General features: G+C 42.2%; 1 protein-coding gene across 1 annotated transcript; it reads left to right on the top strand.

Annotated features, from left to right (window-relative positions):
* Positions 1-8,372: 8,372 nt before the first annotated feature.
* On the top strand, positions 8,373-10,185 carry LOC133942635 (BTB/POZ domain-containing protein KCTD12-like). Its single transcript, XM_062381818.1, has one exon. The coding sequence runs from the start codon at positions 8,482-8,484 to the stop codon at positions 9,271-9,273; it is 792 nt and encodes a 263-aa protein (XP_062237802.1). The 5' UTR covers positions 8,373-8,481; the 3' UTR covers positions 9,274-10,185.
* The last annotated feature ends 8,325 nt before the right edge of the window (positions 10,186-18,510 follow it).

Genomic DNA, 18,510 nt, shown 5'->3' with positions numbered 1-18,510 from the left:
TCTGGGAAGCCAAGTCCCACTGGCGCACTCTGCCTCATTGTGGAGGTGGAGATGAGATACAGAGAGCGGACGCTGCGTTCAGATAAACATCTAACTTGGCGGAGGCTGGGATAACTTCAGAGAGAAGACCTGAGACAAGGTGACTGTCCAGGCCTCACACTGCCTGCTGGGAACGTTATCATTGATCAGTAACTCAGTTTATTCATTGTTTGTATGTTTATGTCTTGGAATCGGATCCATATTTGCACCAAATAACCTGAGCGCTGCTGTCATTTATTTAATTTACACTAATATAATCAGCATAATTCATAAATGAGGTGAGTGCAACGGCATCAATCATCCATCCATCCGTTATCTATGATGCTTATCCTTTTGAGGGTCATGGAGGGGGGGCTGTCAATCAACAAATGTGTAATATAAATAGATCCACTACAACAACAGCACAAACAGTTTTCCATCGGGATCAATTCCACGGTACAAGACACAATTTAACAAATAAGTCCAGTAAAGCCATATTTACACACATAAAACACATAAAATAAAACAACAATAAATACAAATAAAAGCAGGTGAATGTAAATCCATGTCGTGTGTTTAATTTAAAGGGGCACAGTATTTGGGCTCAACACATTCTGCAGCACATAATCCATGACACCCTGGGAGAGGATGGAGGGCTCTAAAAGTATTTTAAAGTGAGTTTTAAATATGATTTTGAGTATCAGACATGTTCCATCGCGACACAAAGCATATCTTCACATCTGAGGCTGAGGCACCGCGGTCACATCGGCCGGCCGCTGGTTGAGTGACGTCTCTTGAGATTTTATTCACAAGACGACCAATTGAAACACTGGGACAGGGTGATGGAGAGAAGGAGAAGAAAATGGAGCTTTGAGAAGGAAACAAGTGAACGTTTGGGTGTCTCAGTGTATGTCAATGTTGATCATTCCTGAATTCTGACTCGTTGGCACTGTAGGTTTTAAGGGAACAGGCTCATGCACGTGCACACCCAGCATACATACGATAATGTCAAGTCTCATTGTGTCCAGCCCCTACATCTCTCCATCTCCCCCATTAGTCCCTCCGAGCCGCTGAGGAGCATCTTTAGCAAAATGAATATAGCAGCTGCTCTAATCGAATGAGCCGCGAGAACCTAATTATAGAAGCAGCCATGTTCCAGTCGGGCCCGGCTGCAGGTAGAACGTCTGGGACTCACCACAGCAACCAGACCGTCGTGCTGCAATCAGCAAACCCACCGACTCCCAATGAGTCAGAGCCACAAATCAGGTTCAGAGAGCTGGAACTGGAGCGTGGAGTAAAACCAGTTTCTCAGCCCCTTCAAGGCCACGTTTTAGAAGTGGAGGAGAGACAGAGTCAGTGGGTGATCGATCAGAATCAAGTTTCTCAACTGGACCTGCGTGTGATGAGAGCCGCTGCTGCCGGGATCGAGAAGGAGAAACAAACAAAGCTCTTATATGTGGAATTCGTGTGTATGAGCAACAGTGCGGTGGCCCTTAAGTACAAATCATGAACTGGGAAAATAAAAGCAAAACATTAAATAAAAAGCACAACGACAATTCAAACAACACAACAGCAAATCACAAACCAACAACAATTTGTTTGTGTGTTTTCCAATTTGTAATTTTGATTGCACTCTAGGGCCGACACATAACAGACATGTCAGTAAATCCCAATGTCTTTTCAGTTTTTTTCTCTTTTGACATTTTTGCATTTTCCCAAACTTATAATTCATTCATGTTAATTCACGTTAATATATAAAAATGTATTGTTTTAATAAAACATTTTACCAAACTTGCTGCTAAAAACAGAATTCGTTTAAGAATGAAAAAAAAACTTAAATGTACTTTCTTTGATTCATAATGTCTTAGTTGTTGAGTGAAATGTTGTTCAATGTTGTTACCTACACCAGTGACTGAAATATCAAATATTTTTTGTCTTAAACATACTAGTAATATTCAGACTTTTTAAATATTGCATTAGAAATAATTTAGTGTGAAAGCTAACAGCATATTCAATGAATACAATATATATTTTTTATTCTTATTTTAGGCACAAATTTCAGCATAAATTGTGACATTTTTTTTATTGCTGTATAATGACTCAGCAAACAGGTTTTTTTCATAATATCTAGTCATAATACTAAATGAATTTGATGTGAATTTGATGCTGTTGGGATAAAATATTTGATGATAAGGATTGTAATCTCTAAGTAGATACTTGTCATTGGGAGTGCTATGTGAGACTCAAAAGTCTAAAGCAACTGTAAAATAATAACGGAACAGTGATTTCTCTATTTCTCCTTATTCCATCTCATGTGTCCGTATTCATACGACGGCTGTTCTGTGTTACAACATGTTCTCCCTCAGCGCTTCTCTTTTCTAAGGAGAGGAAGGCAGGGGCACACAGGTTCATTTTTTCATTTCTTCCCATAGAAAGTCAGTGGGGAGAATAATGTAGTGGCCACGGACACACATACAAAAAGCAGACATTAGCCCCTGGGGACCTGTTCACTCTGCAAATGAAGAGGAGGGAGGGAGGGAGGGAGGTGGGGCCAACATGAACCATTCACACACACAAGGGTCCTGGACCGGATGGTCGTGGGGGGTGGGTGACACAAAGTGACAAAGCGGGAGAGATGTGACATTTCTGAAGAAAATGCTGTTTGTACGTTGCATCATTTTATTTACATACATGTATTTGAAAGCTATGGTCATTGGTTCCTATGACACTGCAGGAGGTGCAGCATTCAGGGGCCGTGATGGAGAAGCAGAAGAGAAGAAAACAAAGGACAAAGACAGGGAGAAAATGTTAGGAGGGTCGTGGTTCCTCTTAGCTCATCACGACGCACAAGAGTGTCCAGCCCCGCCCTGTCTTATATGTGTGTGTGTGTGTGTGTGTGTGTGTGTGTGTGTGTGTGTGTCTTTAGTATCACAATCAGTCCCCTGGTTGAGTCTGAGCCAGAGGATCCATTAGGGCTGATTGAGGAGCACAAGGGTGCAGATTTAACCCTGAGAGAAGGTGACAGGACCATGCAGGCACACACACACACACACACACAAACACACACACACACACGCACTCAAACACACACACACACACACACACACACACACACACACACACACACACACACACACACACACACATAATTCATTCATCAAAAGCACAATGGAAACTCAAGCCAAAAGCAATGCCACTAGGAATGTAAAGACACACACAAGCACATTGTCACGACATTGTCCACAATTATGATCATTTCACAATATACATGCACAAAGTCTAGCACATTCCAGACCGCCTTGAAACACGTTTACCCACAAGTCAAACACAATTTTAACATGAACACTAAAGCAGCACGGGGGGGGGGGGGGGGGGGGGGGGGGGGGGTCATCCTCCACCCAGTGGGAAGGAGCTGCAATAGCGAAATCCCACTCATACACACCTTCAACCAATTGTGAGTCGGTCTCGGCTGTCAATCATGATGTTTCATTACATTCGTATAGGATCAATAACAAATTAAAACCTCACTGAGAGTTCTTGTTACCTCAAATGACGGAAACTGTATTTAAGACACATCTATCTGTTGTGTGCATGTTAGTTTGGCCCATCTGCTAACATGGAAGAGTCAGGATGTATAGTCTATGCTGTGGCCAGCCACTAGGTGGTGATTGAGAGACTTTGACTTCACTTTTTAGGGAGCGGTCATGTCGTCCATCTTTGTGTGAGTCATATGTTCTAAAGTGCATTTGAATGGGGCTTAGCTTCCACAAAACAGTGCACAAATATCCAACTGAACAAAGTGAAAACCTTAAAGGCACCAAACAGCAGAAACACACAACTGAGCATTTAGCAGATAGAGACAATTCCCATTACACATAGAAACAGAGCCAATGTTATAATTAATTAGGCCAAAGAAAAATGATGATGAGGAACATGTCAACCCTTAACCGTTAGACTAACTATTTGTCAATGCTTGTTTCTACTGCCCTCAAGTGGCCAATAAAATCTGTTTCTGCGGGTTTAAAGAGAGAATTCACAGCCCTGAGAATTAGGCTGTACACGTGTAGTAAGAGCTAACTGTCACTCATCACTTCTGGTTACCACTACTGAGGGGTCAGAGCTGAAAATAAGTGGTTTGAAACTTACCGGCAGTGTTGATAAGTACAACTCACTATAAAGAAGACTCTGGTTAAACTGTGCTTTCATGAGAGGTTGTAATGTGTCAAACTATTATTGACTAATTTGGCAAAATTTAACAGTGAACAGGCACCTAGTGTTTCATTGTATAATATCAGAGTGTGTATCAGTTCAAATTGTTCAATTCAGTTCCAATAAGGAGCCTTGTGGGAAATCTCCTGTCACATGTTCCCTGTCTGCTGTCATCATATCTCTATATAAACACCAAGATCTGTTTGCTCATTGCTCACTAAAGTTGTTCAGCCTCCAGATCCCTCCTCCTGTCCTGCATTGAGTTGTGTCATCATACGTCTGAACAATCCTTCAATTCAGAGGAGGGAAGGCACATAAAGGGCCCGGGAAAAGAGAGTGAATAAAGAAGATAAGAGAAGGTTTCAGTGTCTCGTCTCTCAGAGTGTCGGACAGCAGCAGGGGGAGGATCACTGGAGAGGAACCGAGCGAGGGTGAGAGACGGGAGACAGCACACGCGTGAAGGGCCGAGTGATGTAGTGAGCTCAGGGAGGAGGAGTGTTGATGAGGAGGGGACGCCGGGGGTCACACTCCGTTACACAGCAGAGAGACAGTGTCGGGCTGGGTTGTCACTTCAGGAGGATGTCTTATGTCACAAGCAGGAGGTCACATGACTGCTCAGAGTGAGGGACAGGTACAGGACACACACACACACACACACACACACACAGATGTCAAAACAGCTGAAGAACTCAGTCACAGGAATCCGACAGCGCCTCAAACACTTTTAACATTTTCAACCATCCTTGACGTGTGTGAGGAGGTGGGGTGTTTGTGGGTTTAACACACATTTACAGCTGCAACAAAGTATAGTAAGAGGTTAATTATATTATTGCCCTTGGAAAACAACAAATAAATATATTCTCCTTTCTAGAATTCACTATTAGAAACTTAGAAACATGTCTGCTGACCACTAGATGAAGCAGACGCGGCGAAAATAAGTAACCTCAACATGTCAATTCAACTTTATTCAAATTGATTATTTCAAAGTAATCAAATGCAATCCAAATTTATTTGCAGAGGAATGGAAAAGGAAAACAAGATAAAAAAAGTAATCTGGACATTTATTGTTGCTGATCTTATAACTGTGTCTAAATACAAACTTGGGTTCTGGTTAGTTTTCCTCCTTTCAACTGAACTTACCTCCACTGAACTTGTGGCCCTTCATCTGTTTGAGTCTCTTATGACAGATGACGTCACTTGGAAGCAACTTGGAACATATGAGATAAAGAGTACATCACAACATCTTTACACAGAACTTGCTTTTTATGAAGATAAGCAGAACCAACAGATTTATTTTCCATCTCTCTCCAAACAACCAATACATATAAAAGGCCTGAACTCTTGATTGTGCAGCAAAACAAAAATTATAATGTCTTCGTGTGAGGGTCAACAACACTAATTTGAAACGTGAAGTAACTGGAACAATGACATTGAAGGGAGGGGTCTAAGGAGGAATACTGCCCAAGACGATGTCCCGATTTTTTTTTTACACTTGATCAGTAAATGAAATGCCAGACATCTTCTAGTAGCCTTCATTCTCTGGAGGAGACGGTTGGAGAGCTAAACTTTACACTTTCCTCTGTCCAATTATCAGCCGCTAGACTGTGAGGAAGACGGTGACCTTTAACGGCGATGACACAGACATAACACAGAGAACGACAACGCTGGGGTTACTGTGTGTGCCGACAGAAAGGAGACAGAGACGTGACCATTCATTTCTTTACAGCAAAACAAGAGTATTTTTTTCAGCTTTTAACTAATGGAAACAAATAATAATAATAATAAAATAAACTTGGTAGCACTTCTAAATGAGTAAAATCCAGCTCAAGGTGCTTTATAAAAACATTTAATAACAAAATAACAACATGATTTAGTACTGTAGGTTCTGTACTACATTAAAAATCTCTGTCAACAAATACATTCGGAATACAACCTGCTTCTTCACTTACTGTCCACTAGATGTCGCTCTAACACAATGATTTAAAAGTCTCCATTGGGGAAAAACTAGGTGAAGCATATAGGAGGAACAAGGAATAAGGAAACAAGTTTGTGTGCTTTCATTTGCCAAAAGTGGACATGATGTTATTACCACTATGGATCATTATGTTTTTTTTTTTAACAAGATCTGGATTATTTAATGTCTTCCATCTGTATCTTCTGTACCTGGTCTGGTCACTGAATCAAACACATTAGAGTTGTCATGAACAGCCTTAACTCCACAAAGCACAGAAGTGTCTTTATCATCAGTACTTATTGGCACCTCATCATCACAGTGGAAACTAAAATGTTTTTTTTTCGGTCATCGACTATGTTTTCTCTTCCTCGTTTGAACTCATTTGAATACAGAAGTTGTTTTTTCTTATAAATATCCAGATGTTCTAAATAACTTTCACTTCATCAAAGCACACTGTAACGTGCCCTTGAATCAGCACAAACATAGTTTATTGTACAACTGTATCGACAGCAATTTCACTGCGACACCATTCTGACTGGTGTTGATTACTTCCTGTGTCATTATGCTCCATTTTTTTTGTGAGCTGCAGCTGAGTCACTAAATGTTTATGTTCTCTCAGAGCTAGTTTGCTTGTGAGCAGATGGATACAGATGGATCCTAATCACGAGTCGCTCTTATGAGCATCTGACGCTCTTTGTGAATCAAGCTTAATTCAACATCCGATGATAACACAACCATTTTACATCCTCTGCTGCGATGATGAGCAGTATTGTCAGTGGTGTGTGTGGTGAAATATGAATTCAGCCCCAGCTGCAATTCAAGAGCAGTTCCAAGAGCTGTTTGGTGTTAAGCTGAAATCGATCCTGGGTTGAGACTTATTGTGTCTGAGGAGGAGTGAGGCCTCTTTACGATTTTGGAGACAGCACAGATCAGTCAGACCGACTTTATCTTTCCTTTAAAGGTACGTCATTCTTGCTTTAGTGCAGGGGCGAACCCGCTGAGTGCCCTGGCCAACCCATTACCTCTCGGCTGTAAACTGAGGGATCACTGGTGAATCAGAATTATAAAAAGAATTGCTCCAGGGGGCAATAATGTCATGGAACTTTACAACCTGAGTTTTGAAATAAAACCACAGCCACCGAAACATTTTAGCAACACTTTGATGATTACACACATATATCAACACACGAATAACGCATTAGAAAAACAATCACAAAAGGTAACAAGTGACGATTAATGCAAAGTAAAACCACAAAATCTTCTAATTGTAGCACATTGTACAGCATTACCTACAGATTTAACCTTGCAAGGAGCTTTGTACCGGAGACACCACATGACTGCCGGCAGGCGGCTTGTAAACAGACCTCAGCGAGCCATAAAAGGACTTTCTGAGCTTTGCAAAAGTGTTACAATAATTAAAACCCAGTGGCTTAACATAGCTTCTGTTTGATAATTATGTAGCTGCATGGAGAATTTTTGCTGCAATACCATTAGCTGCCACTGAACAAAATTTTGCTGCAAGGCTGAGCAGCGTTCCGGCATCATTTTCTTAACATAAATCGACGTGATACTGAAGCAATGCACCAACGTAACCCGAACCCACTGCTAATGTGTAGTTCATCTTTCAGCTTTGAGTATGATATAAAAAAAAAAAAAGCTTTTTTAACTTTAATTGTGGATTTATTATCACAATAGGGTACTATGGCCACTTAATCTACGATTTTGAGATTGAAGTCCTAATATTACAAAAATAAAGATATCTTATGAGAAAAGTTTACGTTTTTATGATTGACTTTTTACAGTTGGAAAGTTTGAAAATTTTCGAGAAAAGGTTGTAATTTTTACAATTGGCTTTTTCCTCATTTAAGTGCAACCTCATTATTTTAATGTTATGACTTCTTATGAATATTGTCATAACATTCCAACTTTATTTTTGTAATATTATGACGTTATGCTCCCCCCCCCCCCCCCAAATATGACCTGAACACTCCAAAATGTTCCTTACAGTGTAATACATTTATATTTTATATAAAATGTTTGGCTCATGTAAAAACTCTTTGACTTGTCATTTAAATGATGTCTAGAATGATCTTCTGTATCCTACAGGTTTGTAGAGTCTGAAGTTGAGTTTTCCAGTGAACAGTTAAACTGGTGCGGTCCGTCCTTCTCCTCCTCCCACTCAGCCTGGACCGTATAAACATGACAGCACCGCGAAGAGGAACCTCCCCAACTGTGCGCCCTCGTCCGGGAGCCTACAGACACACCGACGGGGTATAACAGTAACAAGCCTGGGAGACATCATGGCACAGCCCGGCAGCCAAACTTCAACTTTCCCGGAGATAGTGGAGCTGAACGTGGGCGGGCAGGTGTATGTGACCCGGCTGGAGACCCTCACCTCGGCGCCCAACTCTCTGCTCTGGGCAAAGTTCACCCACAGCTCCCCGGGCGAGCTGCCCAAAGACAGCAAGGGCCGGTTCTTCATCGACCGGGACGGCTTTCTCTTCCGGTACATCTTGGATTACTTGCGGGACTCGGAGCTCTCCCTACCCGAGTTTTTCAAGGAGCGGAGGCGGCTGCAGAAGGAGGCGGACTTCTTCCAGCTGCCGGAGCTGTCGCGGCTCCTTGCGCCGGGTAAGGACGGCTCGTACACGGAGGACAGCGGGGAGCCGGAGGAGGCTGAGCTCAGCAGCCCGGTCACCTCCTCCTCCGACCGGACGCCGCGCTCCCCCGGGGCCGACTCCGGATACATCACCGTGGGGTACAGAGGCAGCTACACCATCGGTAGAGACATCCAGGCGGACGCCAAGTTCCGCAGGGTGGCCCGGATAACCGTGTGCAGTAAGATCTCTCTGGCCAAGGAGGTGTTCGGAGAGACCCTGAACGAGAGCCGGGACCCGGACCGACCCCCGGACAGATACACCTCCAGGTACTACCTCAAGTACAACTTTCTGGAGCAGGCGTTCGACCGGCTGGCCGAGGTGGGCTTCCACATGGTGGCCTGCAACTCCACCGGGACCTGCTCCTATGGCGGCAGCGACCCGGGGGAAGACAAACTGTGGACCAGCTACACGGAGTATGTTTTCAGCCGGTGAACGGACCCGAAGCAAAGGGATTATAAACCAGTATCATCTACCATCACCACCAGTTGATTTAACATGAAAACCACAGATGCAGATTCAGCCTCTTCGGATCTGCTCTGTGCACCCAGAAGAAAAGTTTCCCCAACTTAAAAACATACTTCTTTTGTAACACACGAATAAACAAAGTTTGTTTTAAGTAAAGTTAAAAAGTTATACCAACTCAATAAACTTATTCCTAGTTGAGAAAACTTTGTGTTACCAATTTAAGTAATATTTTTGAGTTGGTAAAACAATTACATTTTTCAGTGTACTGTGGAATCATACAGCCAGACTTCACTTTTCTGCCATTTTCTCTTGTCTGCTAAATGAAAATTTCCCCAAATTCCAATACAAATTTCATTAATTAGTGAGAATTAAAAACATGACGTCTTTGTCACTTGATCATAATGTTAATGGATTCATATTGTGGCTTTCACAAACACTGCTTTCTTCCAATGTAGAAGGAAAGTTTAAGTGTTTTCTGGCAGAAATGTACGGCGCTGGTTTCTGCTGATCCTCACTGAGCTCTGTGTACATTGTCACGTTGTTGAGAGGCTGCAGATGTTCTGAGCACATTATCCAGGACACACATGTTCTGTAAATAGCTCGGATTTCCACCTGCAACTCCTTCTGTCCTCCTCATAACGTTCAAGTCTTTCCTTTTTAGGAGCTGATGGATAAGAAAGACGGTACAATGATGTATTTTTTTATATATATTTTTTGCTTCACCTGATTATCGACCTCACGTCATCACCGCTTTTTTCAGATTACACAATGGGACTTCGTCACAGTGTTATGTTGTCATCTATGCGCTGTTGTCGTTTCTTCTTTCTCTCTCAAAATACAAAGTAACAATAAATAAAGTGTGACATGTGTAACACTTTCCACCGCATTGTCGCCTTGAGTTCAGTTCCACTTTTTACGATTCATGTCTTTTCCAAATACACTGACGCTTAAGAATTACATTTTCCCCTCAGGTCACCAGTGGCTCAATGATTTTAAATCAAGATATTTCAGATGTTTACACCATTCATGCATCAGATGGAGTTGACCTCACTCGAGGATGCTTTTGTTGATGTGCACGTATTAGCAATGAAATCTTACCCCTAAGATATGATGCATCTACCAAATGACCAAAGTACAGGATACAATGGCAACAAAAAGAGATGATGTAATAACTGTATAAACCTAACACAACATCTACGTGATATCGAACCTAATATGACCCCAAGTCAGAAGTTTTCTATTAAAAGGCTCTAGCATCCATCATCACACAAAAGTCACACAGAAAGGAGGTTTATCATACAAAGTGATGATTAGTTAAAGTCATATGTGTTTCAAGACAACAACTTCTTTATTCACACAGAGGTCTTAACCAGTTTGAGCTAAAACACAGATAAATGCATAAAGACTGTGGCCAAAAGGAGAACTCGGTTATATATCTGTCCGAGCAGAGCAGAGCAGTGTCCTTCGCTGCAACAGAAGAGCTCTGTTATCTCTCCTGGGCAGGATGCTTCGAAGGGGGGGGGGGGGGGGGGGGTTGTCTCTCTGGCTGACAAGTACAGTAATCAAATGTCTGTTCCCTTGTGGGATACTGGGGCACACATCCAAGATATCCCAGGATAAGGTTTAACACAAAAGAGCATTTGTGTGGGCTGTGTGAACTTGAAACAGAAATGCGTGAAGAAGAAAAAACTCCGGAATGAATCGGTTATTTGTTCGATGTCCGAGAGCACTTCAGCTGGCCCTGTGCAATGCATTAGAGTGGATTTGGTTCCCAACTCTCCACTGTAGCCACACGAAGATGCATGAATATGTACGCGTCCACATGAATGTTTTCACACTCCTCCGAGAACCCAACCTCCCACGCACCCCTCTGCTACCAAGGAGCTTCAAAGATAGACGTGTCTACACAAGAGACCCGGTATCTGCCGTCAGCTGAAGCAGCCATCTGGACAGGAAAAAGGAAGGATCGGCCGCAGCTCTTCCTCCAGTGTGATCTCCAGAAACAGGACAATGTACTTGAAACCCGACGACTGACTCTCTCCCCAATGAAGACAAATGTGTCCCCGTCATACACTCTACTTTGCGTATTATTGTGGAAAAACCGAGGCGAAGGTGCCCTCCAGTAGCCTCCATCATCTACATTAGACCGAGACCGCATGAGATGAAGGGAACAATTGTTGCTGAAAAGACGCATTAAACACCTAATTCAATTTGAATGTCCTTTTTATGTTCCTCTGAGGGGATGAGTTAGTCTGCCAGGCAGCTATTTCCAATACAGGCCTTGTTGTGTGTGCGTGTGGCGTGTCGTGTGTGTGTGAGTGTGTGTCCTCAGTGAAAAAACACCTCCCAAAACACATTTCACTTGGCTGTTGTTGTTTGCTTCTTTTTTTTCTGTAAGAACACTCCGTCAGCCAAATGCTAAAAATGTGCGCACACACAGACACACACACACAAACACACACGCACACACACACAAACTCACACAGTAACACACAGAGCGCAGCAGGGAGACAGATAAAAAGAGCCAAATTAACCAATTTGCAGAGTGGGAGATAACACTGACACACTGGCTTTCGTCATATCTGCCTCGTGCTAAATCTTTCCCACTTCCTCTCACAGTCTTACTGTGACCTCCGTGTTTCTAATGCTGTTTATTTTATTTTTATTTTATTTTATCGCCCTCTCCTCTGTTATAGATAAAGTATATCACACTGATTACAGAGAGAATAACACATGAATACATGATTCAAGCTGTGTTTCTCTTTGTTCAGATCAGGCGTGAGGACAGAAAATAAAGAGGATGAACAGTTAAACGTTAGAATATTCTCCCCTCATCTCCATGTCGTCTCAATCGTCCTGTTTACAGTGGAGCTGCTTCACAGTGAGTAATGACGCCGGCGCTGCATTTGCATTTATTCGCTCCGTATTCTGCAGGATCCCCCAAGTACTTCAGTTCTGTTGTGAAGCACAAGCATGAAAAAGGATGAAACCCTCTGGGACTTTTCTGTGGTTTAAAAACTTCCCCCCACTTGAGAAATAACTTTTCACAGTGGATTTAACAATGAAAAAAAGGCCAAGATAGGTCATAGAAAGAAGTGAGGATATGATTTTCCCACATGACTTTTCAGAGGGGTGAAAGAGGTTAAAGTATTCGGCTGGGCAAAATATAAACTGCAGCCATTAGAGCCCATGTAAGCAGTGCATCAACAGCAAAATATTTCACAGTGTACAACCACAATCTAACCACAGACAAGTAGCAGGAACACAAATAGGTTAGAAGTTTCTCTAAAATTATGAAATATTTGTTTAAATCAATTATTGAAGCAAAAAATAAGCAAAACTACGAGATGTTTGCGGTCAAAAACTATACTTTGCAATATCTGTAGGTTTTCTGGTTCATCCATCCAGCGTAGACTGCTCGTCATCATTGTGGGTCGCTGGGAGAGCTGGAGCCAATCCCAGCTGACATGTAGGGCGTGAGACAGGATATCAGTGGGCCAACACACAGAGACACACAACCTTTCACCCTCACATTCACACCTCAGTTAATTTAGAGCCTCCACTTGACCTTACCCCAATCTGCATGTCAGGGACTATTCAAGATTCAAGATTTTTATTGTCAAATGCACAACAATAACATTAAGCAGTCGCTGGCAATGAAATGCTTGAGTCTCAGGCTCTCTTCTAACAATGCTCAAGTAATTACAACCTATACAATAAAATAAGATAGAAATAGTATGAAAAATAGAATATCAAAATAGGAAATAATACAAATAAAAATTATAATTCAAACCCAAAAGCCTCGGCTCAACCAGGAACCAGAACCACCACGTCACCCCCTAACACTTCTTTAGTGGTTTCAGTCGTTTTTGTAATCCCCCTTTTTTAATTTGAGGGCACAGGGCACCTTCTTGCTGTGAGGCGACAGCTCTAACCGCTGGACCACTGTGTCTCTATATGTGACCAAATTTGTTCTGCAGCTTCTTCACAGATCTTTACTCTCCTCAGTTATCTTGGTTTGAGAGCGAACACTTCACAGTTTGAATACTCCCCCCCCCCCCCCCCCCCCCCACATGTTTAACAGGAAATGTAAAGTACACACATTTGTAACAGACCAACACGAGGGTTACATCACTGCAGACTGTTTGCTGACCATCGGCAAACACACAGTAATTGGCCCGTGCAGTGAAACGCGTGTGTTACCAGGCAGTGAAAACAATAAGGGTCCATACAACCCTCGAATCACAAACAGCCCTCGGGATAGCGCTCGACTAAAAATGAAATGTGTGTTTGTGTCTCATCGCCATGCATATGATGCATTACTGACCTTTTCCCTCTCTACAAAGTTCTAAAGCACTTCACAAGAAAAAACAAACCTCCTCTTTCAGAAGTCCTTCCCCGGAGCAGTCGACTGGCCGAGCCATTAAAACGCACTTTAAAGCCACACTCCATCATTTGAAGGCGTAGCTATGCACTCGAGTGGTGACACACTGATCCGTAGCTATGTGACGCTGATCATTTTCAGCAGCATGATTCGGTTTTACAATCTGACAGTTTTGTTGTTGTCGTGATGGATTGCAGCTGCAATTGAACTGATTTCCTCTTCAATTACAAGATAAGCAGATAGCGAACTTTGGGGTTAAGGTTTTTTTCATTATTACTCGTGTGTGTGTGCGTGTGTGAGTCCAAGTCCAAGAGGAAATTAAATCACTGCACCAGAATAAAGGTACGAAACAGGAAATGAAAGCAATAATAAATTCTAGTCAGAACTTTGCTCTGCAGTGTTGAGGATGGCCTGACATAAGACTGGAAAAAGAAGTTTTAGCAATAAGACAGGAAGTACACACACGTCTTTGTTCTGTCTTGTTGTTGTTAAGCAATACAACGAAATACCATTTTCTAAAATCACGCCCAGACAAAACCTTCAAGTAATAAAATACAAATCCCCACATAACCTCCTGTCTTACAACTTGCAGCTGCATGAAAGTCACGTATTCTTAGAGAGTCAGGATTCTTTCATGTTTTAACGCAGCTGTGTGCAAGCAATGGGAAAAACAAACCTATATATATGTCCAATATATACATTTTTGAAAAACAGTGTATATTTGGTGCAAGAATTTACAATAATCTGGAAGTATGCCAACACTGTCGTCTTTTGTTCGTGTTTTTTCATTTGAATTCCTTAATTCCTTAATTTCGACAATTTAAGTTTTTTCCTTAACAAGGACTTTGGTAAATCATGGGTTAAACTTCAGCTAGTTGGCCTGCTTGAAATTATAGAATATGTTAGAGTTGCTTAAAACTTCGCTTCTGAAACAGGTAATCGATAAACAAATATATGACTTGGAAATGGCTTCTTCTGCCATCAGGCAAAAGGTGTTTGAAAAAACCCAGGAGTGTCTGAGACAGAGAGACAGAGATTAAAATGTGTGATCCTCCAGTGGCCATGTTAACTGTCTCCTCCAAGAGCTCAGCCTCAGTGCCTCTGACCGTAAAGCTCCTTCCCTCTGTCTGCTCTGTGTGGCTGTGCCGGGCAGAGGGAGGGTGTAAATGTCGCCAGACTCCGCTGAGCTGCTCTCAGCTCCCAGCAGCAGACCGGATATTGGTGCAGCTCCCAGTGACAAAGCTGAGCCTTGCACTGTGCCGGTAAACTAAAAGGTAAAAGGCTGCCAGCATCAATCAGCTGCAGGGAACACAGAGGAAGAGAGGGAGCATCCGCCCCCCCCTGCTGGGGCTGCACCAGGCTACCTTTCACGAGAAGTGCAACCGCCTCCTCCCTCCCTGTCAGGTCTGTCTGAAAGGGCAAGACATGGAGGAGGCGGATTCAGAGTACACCACTGAACCATCTTTTCATTCTCAGGCCTGCAATAATTTAAGCTGCAACACCAAATCATATATATAGAGATCATATCTGTACTTGGTGCGACATGTTCCAACAAAACAGAGACGAAACATGAGGAATTCACCTTCATTTGCCTTTGCACCTTCTGTGGTTAATCATTTCTGGACAGTTCCTCTTGAGGCCACAGGCAAAAAGCAGTGGAGCAACTGCACTCTCTGGTCAGTGCCCGTGGTTTACCATTTACCACGACATCCACATTGAACTAATCCTGGTGACTTGGTTCATCATACTCACTTCCACCTGTACCATGAACTGGTTCACATTTGTAGGTTTAGAGTGAAATGACTCAATTATTGACTGCTGGATTTCCACAGGACACTCAGCTCCTTGCCGTGTTGAAGAGGCTTGTGACCTATAGTGCAGCCAGCCACCAGGTGGCGATCACGATGTTTTGGCTTCACTTTTAGGGAGCAGTTATGAAATGTTAAGATGCTGTGCATGGAAAATTGTTGAGACATGATTGTATATATTAGCATCATAACTTTCCCTCTTAAACGTTCACCTTGTTTAACCTCTGCACGCACTCTGCAGCCCCAACATCATATTTAGTCATGATCACAGCTGAAGTGAGGATTTAAACAGATTCCAGGTCTTCCAGCCCGTCTGTCTGTTGAGGCTCTGGACAATGTTAGAGACAGTGACGTCCCAAAGCGAGGACAATGATGTCTGCAAGGCACAGACCCGCCCACCTCTCTCTTCTTCCTCGCTGCTCTCTCCCTGGTCCAGTCACACAGGGGTCGTGGTGAAATGGTTGCTGATGAGTGACAGGTAGACAAAGGGGTCAAATCCACATTTGCAATAATTTCCTGATGTCATCCTGCTTCCTCGTCGTACTGAATAAACAGTGTTCTCTTCAGCTTTTGTGATGTAATCTCCACAAAGACACAGATTCATAGAAGAAAACCACCAAGCAGAAGTTTCTTTCTCAATTCTTTTTCAAAAGAAAATCTAAATTTATAGTGGCTGCCTGACTGTGGATGTGAGGGGACTTTTAACCAACATAGCATTTTCGGTCAACCAGACATAAAAAAATTTGTGGGGTTTATGAATGGAAAAGTTCTTTCCCTGAAGCTGAAAGCAGTTTTCAAAGAGTAATACATATATTTGAGGGCTTCTCTCTGGAAAAAAAAAATATTTTGCATAGTATCCAAGGTTGTTTTTCTTACAGCCGAAGGAGGCACTGGAGGCTCCAATAGTTCTGTCATGGGTCATGATTTTCCACTCAGCTGCTCGGCAATTATGCCTCAAACAAGGAAAACAGTAACAGTAGCTTATATAAAATCTCCTGCTGACTATCAATGCAGATCTGCCCCATGGTGCACTTCATGGTTACTTTGTTCCGTATTCATTTGTCGGTTAGAATTAAAAAAAAAAAAATCACTTCTGCATTATTCTACAGCTGTTTGTGGTCCAGTTGTTTTTTAGCAATCGGTGAGATGAAAGTGAGGTCTTTGTGCCACTTTTCATTAAGCACTGCAGGTAAGGTTGAGCTCATTTCTATGATAGGATCCAGAAACAGTAACAAAGCATTTCATCTGTGCAGAGATCAAACAAAGAGATGGGTCTGGATTCGATCATTCAGGAAAAAGCTAATTTTCAACTAGAATTTAAGAGTTTAACTTTTAATTAATTATTAACTATTACATTGAAAGGAATAGCTGATACCACGGTTCTGTAAACACCACCCACTCAGTCGGCCTAGTTAATCTTTTAGCTCTCTCATTTAATAGGATGTTCAAGCCTGCCTGTTTCGGACCCCCTCTGTTGTTTCCGGGCTTACTGGGACAGTGATATCTAACTGGGTCAGGCCGGAGTCATGAGAGTCATCCCAAACATATGGAGCATGTCAGAGAACAGAAAAATGTCCATACTCAAGTCTGTGGGGGACTGACTTCCCTCCTCCAAAAAGATCAGGTCACAGTAAAGCAGAAGAAAAAAAACATTTCCATCCATCAGGCCGACTGCTGGACGACCTCAGTTTAACGTCTCAGTTTGACTCCTTTGGTGCAGAGAGAGCTCAGTTCTCTCAGTCAATAAAAAGATGTCTCCAAGGCAAGAACGTTGTAGACACGGCTACATTGACCGGGACAACACCTTAGATATTTGCCACTCATCTGCAGAAAAGTGGCATTAAACAAAACCTGAGTGTTCAGAAATGTCAGACGGGGGTGACTGTCGAGTTTGTGCAAGCTGTGGGGAATACGATTTGCATTTCTACACAACTTCCTTAAATGGATGAAATGCTGCTTTTATGCTGCTCCACTTCTATTTCCTCAGAAACAGACAGCGTTCATGCAAACTAACCCTCATTTAATCAGGCAGAAGCCGCCTATAACTTTTAAATAACCACATTTCAGAACTATTTTTGTGCCACAACCACAAACTCAAACTTAGTTCTCGAGCAGAGCATGAATCTACCATTTTATGAAATGTCACTTCCTCAAAAGAAAAAACAACGTCTGAGCACACAAACTATCTCTCTTCCCTTTTGTCACTTAAGTCTTGTGTCATCCATTTCCTGCAGCTGGTGCCTTCACTCAAACAAAAACGTTGTAGTTCAAATGTCTTGCAGCACCTCACTTCAGCGGTCTATAAAAAGTGAAACTGGAGTCCATTAGTTACTGATACCAGAGTTGACTTTACAGCACTGAGACCTGGACTGTGTTCACAAGACATACCATAGACGATAAGGTCTCTGTTTATCATGTTTGACATGCTAACATTTATGGGAAGGTTTAATTTCATGATAAAAGACTCTTTGTCTGAGCAAACCCTTTATATAGTAGTTTCGTGTGAAAGAAAGGGGAAGGAGAATAATTTATAAAAAAATAATGTATAGTCGTAGTATCTGAACAAGATGTTTCATTGGTGCCGGATTTATGGTGAACAGCAGAATTAATTTAATAACAAATAACATAAATAGTCCATTGAGTCCAATGTTTTCTATGACTTGTTAAACAAATGCAATATGTTAGACATTGGAAGTTTAAGTAAAGGTTATAGTCCTTCGTATATAAGAGCATTTAAATAAACGTGTTTACCCTCAACTCAGTTTCTTTCGACAGCATAAAAACGCATGTAATTTGATAGCTGCTGTAAATGATCCCTTTGGATAACATCGCAGTCAGCTAGTCATTAGTTCAACAACAACAAGCTCCAGTGTTTGTTTCAATATAATAAAATGTGAGCAGTGAACGAGACCATACAGAAGTCAAAATGTGCTTCGGCAAGTCAACAACATTTTGAAAATGTTCAGTCTGCGTGAGTGTTGTGTTCTTATTTCCATCAAAGGGACGTCTATT

The sequence above is a fragment of the Platichthys flesus genome, chromosome 1 (assembly GCF_949316205.1).
Source record: "Platichthys flesus chromosome 1, fPlaFle2.1, whole genome shotgun sequence".
In the NCBI taxonomy this organism is placed as follows: Eukaryota; Metazoa; Chordata; class Actinopteri; order Pleuronectiformes; family Pleuronectidae; genus Platichthys; species Platichthys flesus.
The sequence above is the reverse complement of the archived record's forward strand: the minus strand, read 5'-3'. Positions and strand labels throughout refer to the sequence as shown.